Here is a 9238-nt window from a genome sequence, read left to right as displayed (position 1 = left end):
GGAGGAATGTGTATGTGTTTGTATGTGTGTGAAGGGTGTATGCATGTGGGGAGTGTGTTGAGGGTGTGTGTGTGTGTGTGTGTGTGTGTGGGGGAATTCAATGGCAATGCTTGGCTGGCAAAGAACTTTACTTATACCACAGGGCCATGTTCCCACACCTAACCTCCCTCATGTCACCTTACACTGCAACTGATCTTCATAATGATGTTGTATTGTCTTGAGATTTTCCTTCTTATGTCAAATATAAGTCGAGGATTCAAAAGGTAATAAATTCTTTGCCTCTCCTTTATTTACCAGTACAGAATATATCGTTTGTTTAGTAATTTATTGTATAAGTTCTACAACACATAGTCAGAAAGAAGGTTGAAGGAAAATAATACAGTAAGGGATATATAATTACATAGAATATATTTTTAAGACTTCTACCACCAACACCTATAATGTTTTACACTACATATATTCAAACTTTATTCTTATCTATTATGCAAGGTGAACCCCCCAGCAGAAAAGCAGCTCATCAGAGTACTGTATACTGCAATAATATACAGTATTCAGCTCTGAACCAACCTGAATAGAAACTGCATACATATTCAAATATAGTAACCCACTAACCAACACTGACAAAAGCATTAAGTATTCATCCAAGGTCGTCTGTGAATACTATACAGTATAGAAAGCACCTGTTCCAGAATTAATTATATCAAATTAAAGAAAAAATGGAAATGACAATGAGGGGAGGATTACACCTCCTTGTCATTGTCTGGAATCCAAGTGACATGACAAGAGAGGTTTACACCTCCATGTCAATGTCTGGGGTTCAAGTGACTTGCTAAGGGAAGTTTACAGCTCAATGTCATAGTCCGGGCAGCCACCATCACGAGTTTTCAAGTACTTCAGGTGACCTTCTGGTGATATGTATGTTGTTTTCACTGCTGGGTCCTCCTTCATGATGCTCATCCAGGAGAGCTGCACAAAGAACATACATCTATCAAAATATTAAGTCAATATGACCTAATATCCTGTTGTTATTATATGAAACTAATGACCCTAAATGACTAATTAAGTATAGTATTATATTACACACATACACATTTAACACACACATCCCTGTCCATTCACACATATAAATGCTCACATACAACAAAAACACATACACAAATATAAAATTCACCATCCTAGTTATGTTCAATAAAGAAATATGGCACAGAAAGTTAAATCAGTTCTCAATCTCACCATTTTTGGGAAGCGGTCTTGGGAAAGAAGATCAGCATCTCCGATCAACTCCTGGGCCACTGGCAACCTCTCAGCCCATGGCCAGATCATGTAGTCCAACATACCTGGCCAACATTGTCTATTGTTAAATATAAGGTTTAAAGAGATGGGGAATTTTTTCTAGTAAATGAACTGTGTCAACACCCCAAACTCATATCACATAATATATAGAAATAAGAAGAAAATCCCTTGTCCATTTATTTTTCATTTGCATAATAATGTATAAATACCATACACAATGATATGTCTTAGACAGGTCACTTCAGAGGGGTTAGGTTCCTATGTTCCTACAGCTTGCAGATTATAAATATCCTTAACTGTAGATCAACTCAGCTTAAGACAAAAGTGGAGTCAGGTTTTAGTCCCAATATATATCCTGAAACTCACTTAAACCCCCCTAAATAATTATTAATATTAATTGATATGTCAGAGAAAGAAAATTCATTAACTCCTTGTGTACAAACGTATGGCATTAGCCAAGTAAAATATCAGAAGTGGGGTCTCTGTAGTGAAGGGGTTAAAACAAACAAAAAGTGATGCAGTGTATACACCAAACAATATTTACAATTTACTGATTTGTAAGAGATGGTCATTTGAATAAATCATATGAAAGTAAATACTAATGATCAGTAGTAGACCAGGGATTTTTGTTTTGAGGGGAAAGCAGTTAAAAAAACTAAGACGCACAAAGCATTGCTTAAAAGAATAGAGTCAATATACGGTATAAGTCTTTCAATTAAGGCTCTATATTTGTAATACAATGGGTCAGTGGACAGGTTGAAGTCACTTCAGGTTCCCCTTCCCCCAGATGACCTTCACTACTACTGTAGTTACACAACAGCAAAATTTTCTTTAACCGTCAGTGCTTTTTATTTTGATTCTCAGTGTAAATGAGTGGGCACATTCAAGCTTATATACAGTATGTACCTGTAGCTTCAAAACCTTTGTGGTATATTTTATTTAGGAGCTCTGGGTTAATAAGTAACTAATATATTCTCTCTAACTCACCAGGTTTGTCTCCAGCATAGAATTTAGTGTTTCTTTTTGACAGTTCTGCTTCAAACAAGTCAACTCCAGCCTTTATATCCTCAGAGGCCTGCTTCAACACCTGTTGGTCTCCATTGGCAAAATACGTTTTATATGTGGCTGAGCTTACCTGGGGGAGCATGTCAAATAATAATATTAAATGGGGTAAGATACATGAAGAATGTTTGGAATAATAACACTATACATAAGGGACATTTGGAATAATGACACTATACATGAGGGATATTTGGAATAATAGAGTGAATCAAGTCAGACATTGAAGAAATTATAGAAGTGACAAAATGTGAAGCTACTGTAACCAATTAATTTCAACTACTGTAGTAATAGAGGGAAGACCATATGAAAAAACTTGCCAGTTATAAATATCGTGCAGTAATATCAAAACATAAACAAATTACCTTTTCAACTATATCACTGTTATATTATGTCTGATATTGTAATATTAACCATCTAATGTGCCAAAGGACAATGTCCCAATATCAAATGTTAATTAATAAAACTCTTAATTTTGACTTGCTGGTGACTACAGTAATTTCGAATCTAGTACAGTAGAGTATATGCATTTAAAGATTTTAACTGTTGAAGCACCATTACATATTACAATATAGTATAACATCAACAACAATGACCTAAAGGATACCATACCTAACCTTAACCACCAGGATGATGATGATGTTCTGATATCATAACATTAATCACTGAGAAAATTTGTCACAGCTAAACAGATGTCTGAGGATTACAGTTCCCTGGATGACCTAAGTTGTTGGGTCTACTTTAAAGCCCTCAAATAGTTACTTATACTCAACTTAGCTTCACAAAATTTCAGGAATACTTACTGAATAAAAGGTATACAAATCTGATATTGTTTTGGGATTCACATAAGCTCCCAATGTTATTCAGTGATTCTCCTCATTCAGTGAAGCTGGGGTGTAAATAGTCAATTTTATTGTCTTATGACAATATTTCAACTCTTCTCTACAAAAATGCTTTACCAGTATGTATCTGTTTTTCAGCTCCCAGTTCTTCGCGTTTTCCTAAATCATTCTCCCAAATTCCTTCACTGAGGCTCATTTACCTTTTCTTGTGAGTTTTCCTTGTCTTATAATCATGTCGTATACTCCTCTATACAGTACTGTAATGCAGTTTATGACAAATTTCTGGCTACCTTGTTTTCTCATGGGTATCATCTTCCCTGTATCACCCCACTTTATCAATCTCATTCTCAAACTCCACACAATTTTTCATTATCACCTGTTGTGATAAGCCCCATTATTTTCCTCATAAGTTAGTTTGTTTAGTATTAGCTGTAGTTAACTCTATGGAGGCCTTTTCATACTAACACATGACAATCAATTCTTGATCACCCTGTGTCATGGTCTCTTCATTTATAAGATGACTTATTTAACAATACACAGTAATAGTGAAAACACTTAAACTGCATGCTCTACTCAACATGCAAGATCCTGCCATGATGATTTGCATGGGAACCTTTGCTATATGTCAAAAAATTAAGTACTGTACTGTACACTGTAAGTTATAAGTACATGTAAGATTATTTTTATTAATGTACATTGCCATTTTTGTTGAGATACATGTGTTTGTATGTAAACATGTGAGCATGTACAATGTATCATTGTGTAATATGGTCAACCAAATTTCATACTGGTAGATTGTTCACAGGTTCATCATCAAATCATGATGTATATTTTCTAGTTTTTTCATGAATGCCATAAAGCAAGACTCACACAGGAGATGCACTCATCACTTCTTGCTCAAGATAAATACTGTACCAACTGCAATATAATTACTGTACTGTATTACAATGTCTGTAATATCTACCATCATTTCTTTTCTCCCACTTGTGTGCGAGATGGATCACAGGGTACTATAAAAGACCCTCACAGAACAAGCATACAGTATCTGTACAGTACAGTATATCAAAACATATTTTCACTTACTGTAAATGAAAATCCTACTTTTAAATTCAAATGAAAGTACTGCATAGGAATGTAATATACTCTGGCAAACAGAAGAAAAATGATAAACTGAGTTTCCAAGACAACATGACGACAACATTGTGCTAACCTTGGACCACAATTCTATGAGCATTCGGTCCTGTGCTTTCTTCAGGGGATCAGAAGGGTAGAGAGGAGGGTCAGGATGCACCTCATTTAAATATTCACAAGTCACCATGGACTCGTACACAATTTCTCCATCTTTCTCCAGCGTTGGTACCTTCCCTTGGGGGTTCTTTTCAAGCAGAAACTCTGGTTTTTTCTTGAGGTTGACATTGACAACATCATGTCTGTAAAACACCTTAACATTATGAGGAGGTTTACACCATGCATAATTGTAAAGCAAATACTGTATTCAATTCACCTTTTTTGCTTCTATGCAGCAGAGAAAAATATTCACCTCAACATTAAATGCAGAGATCAATAAAACTGACGGCTACAGTAGTGTCCTATGAACAATTATGGAAATGAAACAACCAATCTATGGTTATGAGATATATAAAGGTCTTACAAGTTATGAGCAACATATTCAAAGTTGACACACACATTTACTCATAGAGGAAGTTCTACTGTACTGACAAGAGGGGTAAAGATGAGAGATAAAGGTGTTCAAAGATTTGAACATCAATATAACAAGGTGAGGAAAAATAATAGGACTAAATGGCTTTAAAAACATGCAGTGTGGAGGACTGAATTTTATTGCCCATTGACTAAGTACAGTACAGTATAGAGTATAAACAAAGTTAGGAAAACTGAAAATACTGTATAGAGAAACTAAAGAGGAGGAAAGATGTAAGAGAGGAGTAGCCCTTGTCTATAAATATGATGAGAAGTGGGTTAAAATTATCTTGATTTCTGAAGGGTTAGAAATGGTTGGGAGCAAAAACTCTTTGGGTTATAGTCACCATATATTACCCTAATTTCAGTATATAGTAATGTGAAAGGCACACCATAGACAGATACAAAAATGAGTTTGTTTATACTAATAAACGTACGTACTTGATATTTTTGACAGCAAGAACGAGAAGAAGACGCTGGGCATAAGGACAGAACCTCATGCTGTAACAGCGGTAAACTCCTGCTTGTAGTGGAGGGCATTTTGATCCTGGGATTTATATGAACAAAACATAATTTATATAGGACATAATAATATAACTATGGAAGTAGATTCTGAAATTCTCTTATACAGTATGGTGGAAGCCATAGCCAGCCAGGTCTCATAACACAGAGACTTATTATAATAAGTCTCTGTTGCATCAACCCCAATAAAGTTTACCAAGGGCAAGTGTCTTAATCCACTTTGTTATATTGTTTTTAATGCCTTTGCCAACTAATTACCAGAAGAAACGCTTAAATATTTGGTCAGGCACAGTTTAATGCAATCTTTTTACATTATTTTCATTATTCTGTATTATTTAATATAACTTTACTTACTGTATTTTCATTTTGTGTTATGTATGGGATATTATTGTTGTTTTGTATGGGCAGGGTTGTGCTTTAACTTAACCTAATCTATGGAATTAACACTGTTCTGACTTGCAAACAAATCAACTTACCATCAGGGTCTAGGAATGTATCCATGTTATCAGTCAGGAACTGCCTGTACTGGTAAATAAAGTACATGTACCTGTACACAGTACAGTACAGTAATTTATGCCATTTACAGTACAGTGGTCCCTCGGTTAACGAACACAATCTGTTCCAGCAGGTTGTTCGTTAACCGAAAAATTCGTTAACCGAAACCATTGTTTCAATGGGTTTTTGGGTAATTGGTTCCAGCTCACCGAAAATTGCCTATATTCAACAAAAATGGTAGAAAAGTTCACTTACTTTGAGGTGTGTATGTAGAAGGCTCCTGGATGATGATGATGATGATGATGATGGGAATTAGAATGGGGGTGGAGGAGAAGGAAGAAGAGAAGGCATTGGGGTGGAAGAGAAGTCACCCCATGGCACCATTTCACCCATAAAATTTTAGTTCTCTTGGTGTATTTCAAGATTATTTTCTTTAAATCAACACTGCACTGCATTATATATTGTCAATATGTAAAATATATTTTAAAATGACCAATAATTTGCTTGGAAACACAGAAAAAAAGCGTTTAGTTGAAGAGAGTCTCAAGCAAGATGTTACCTCCACTGAAAACAGAGAGAGACTAACGCCTGTCTGGTGTGTTAACAGGCTGGATGGCACGCCAGAAACTAGTTTCTTTACCTTCAATTATGTTCAATAATTGTTAAAATGACTAAAAAATTGAATATTAAACTTTTAAAATTATTGAATAGTATAAACTTCTTGATATTAACTAAAATAGTAAGGAATTTAAGCCCTAGAACCGATTAATGTATTGGCGGACTAATACTAAAGCTGGTTGACCGGCCAGTGCAAGCGAAAACATGTTGAGGTCGGTTCGTAAGAAATTCGTTAACCGAATTTAAGAATCTTATGGGAGGCAGTTCGTTAACCGAGGGACCACTGTACTATAATTTTACTGATACAGTATATCTATTAAGTGCTATTTCTTGTTGCAAAAACTGGTGTGGATTATTCAGAAAACAAATGTAAACATATTTGGAATCACCCCAAATATGTATGTGAAGTGCAGTGCTGAGTTTTGTCGAGATAGGCATAAATAAATTTATCACTAGCTTTGCTTGACCTCATTAGTAGATATTTTGGATAATAAAAGTGTCAGCCAGTATGATTTCTTCATGTTAGCTATGTAAACTAAACCTATATAAAGACTATTGCATTTACTTGATTGTGTTAAATTTGGTAACTAACCTAGTTTTGCCGTGTTGGTTACATTTACCGCATTAAATTTCAGTATTGGTCTTTTACTGATAGCTAAGGAATACATACAGGACCATTCTTTTCGAAGAAAATTGTTGTTATAATGTTATTACTGCGCTTCAAGAATGAACGTCTTTAAGTGCATAACAAGGTTAGTAATTACACTATTCTCACAACATTTTAAAACTTTTGAGAGATAAGACTGCATAAAAAAAAAAAAGGCAGTGGCTATGGCATAATTGCCTGATAGGCTAAATTACTGGTCACAGCAATAACTGACAAGCTGTTTTGGACTTATGTACAAATCCGACTTAAGAACGTCTTTAGGAACGGAACCCATTCATAATCCGGGGACCCCCTGTACTGCAAACTCATCATTAAAATAGCTACTCCAAACAACAAAATTTAACACAGTAAATCAAAGTGCATTGTTTTCTGAATTATTAAAGTATTAGGTAATCCTGGAGCAAATGGCTAACACCAGAACACAATGTTCAGTTTCATTATTTTTTTTTTACAGATGTTCTTTGGATATAGCAAGTAAAAAACAAAACATACATCAATGAACAGAACCTCATAGAACTTGACCTAACCAACCAAAGAAGCTTACCTAACCTTACTTAACTTCTCAGCCCCCGGCATATTAAACTTTGATAGCTGTACCAATGAAAGCAACCTTCTTGAAGCTGCATGGTGTATATTTGTTTTAATGTATGTGAGAGTATGCTCGGACCGAGTGGCTCAGTTGTTGAACGGAAACAAAGAGCCAAGGACAGAATTTTTGGCCTAATATTTACAGTAAATAATTAATTTCTACCTGTACAAAGCATAGAGAGACATCATTATAGTGTCATATAATAAATTTTGTTTTTACCGTATTTTACCCCGCAATTTCCCTCATCCTTCATAACCTGCCTACTACAAGTAATTTATGATCATAGATAGAGAACACTACAACAATAAAAAATAAATACTTATAATTAAAATAAAAGTTGTCGTATCATTTTTATTACTTTCATCCAAAAAACCCTGTGGAAAAAATAATGTAATCGAAGAACTCATTCTGTTGTTGGCCATCTGCTCCATGATTACCAAGTATCCTATCCTATTAAACAAAATGTTTTAATTACTTTTAATTAGATGTTTATGTATATCATATGAACACTTGATGATCCAACTGTGCCCCTCCAGACTACCCTGTCGGGATCTGGCCTTGATTTCCTAAAAGGGCAGTGGGACATTAATTCAATTTCAATTTCAATTGTTTATTCCTTGATAGAGGAAGCGGGATCCTAGTGCTGTCACTAGGTACCCCTGTACAATGACACCAGAAGCATCTGGCAGGTGTGACAAGTATATACAGGATAAATATTATAATGGGGATTACTAAAGCCTAAGGAAGGAAGGATATTCCTTTAACACATAATCAATGTTATTTACAAGGGACATTAATCCTCTTCACCACTGATCAGCTCGTTAGCCGAATTATAATCTATAAACACCATCCATCGTTACCAGATTCAGACCATAACAGTTACCTGTACTAAGATGTTTAACACTCATGGTGACGGTAAACCCACACAAGCAGTCAAGCACAGCACAATGCGTCTGCACTCAGATTACACTGCAGCTTGGGGCAATCACCGTGATGTGTGATGCTATGCTATCACTGACACACCTGTTATTTCACTCTACCAAGATAAGGAAAGATTGTTCTTGGACAATGAACCTTTCAAGCTATAGATAGACCCGTTAGAGTATATATATAAATTTTACAGCTTAAAGTAACACTATAATAATAAATCACAAATACCTAAACTAATCAGTCGACGTCTACAGGGTGTTACGATAATGACTATTATTTATTAGAAAATTGATAATTTATCACAAAGAAAATGAGTTTGATAAAACACACTTATAATTAATTACTAATACCTGTATTTTGACTTTGTATTGTATTTCATAGATAAATATTAGATTAATAAAATTATATGTATAATATTTTCTCATCACACTGCATATATGATTCTGTCCTACTCTGTACGTGTTTATAGAGCGACCGCGAACACATTATTATTATTATTATTATTATTATTATTATTATTATTAT

The 9238-nt window shown here is 34.8% G+C and overlaps 1 protein-coding gene across 1 annotated transcript; it reads right to left on the bottom strand.

Moving 5' to 3' along the window:
• Positions 1–271: 271 nt before the first annotated feature.
• On the bottom strand, positions 272–8860 carry LOC121872925 (pyrimidodiazepine synthase-like). The gene is made up of 6 exons (XM_042376055.1): positions 8667–8860; positions 5334–5439; positions 4405–4624; positions 2281–2428; positions 1234–1337; positions 272–966 (listed from the first exon to the last, which is right to left on the bottom strand). Exons 1-6 carry the CDS (start codon positions 8689–8691, stop codon positions 841–843), a joined length of 729 nt encoding a protein of 242 aa, XP_042231989.1. The 5' UTR covers positions 8692–8860; the 3' UTR covers positions 272–840.
• Between the last annotated feature and the right edge of the window lie 378 nt (positions 8861–9238).

Source organism: Homarus americanus, unplaced genomic scaffold (genome assembly GCF_018991925.1).
Source record: "Homarus americanus isolate GMGI-L3 unplaced genomic scaffold, GMGI_Hamer_2.0 scaffold11022, whole genome shotgun sequence".
Taxonomy (NCBI): Eukaryota; Metazoa; Arthropoda; class Malacostraca; order Decapoda; family Nephropidae; genus Homarus; species Homarus americanus.
Note: the sequence above shows the minus strand (reverse complement) of the source record. Positions and strands in the feature narration are given on the sequence as shown.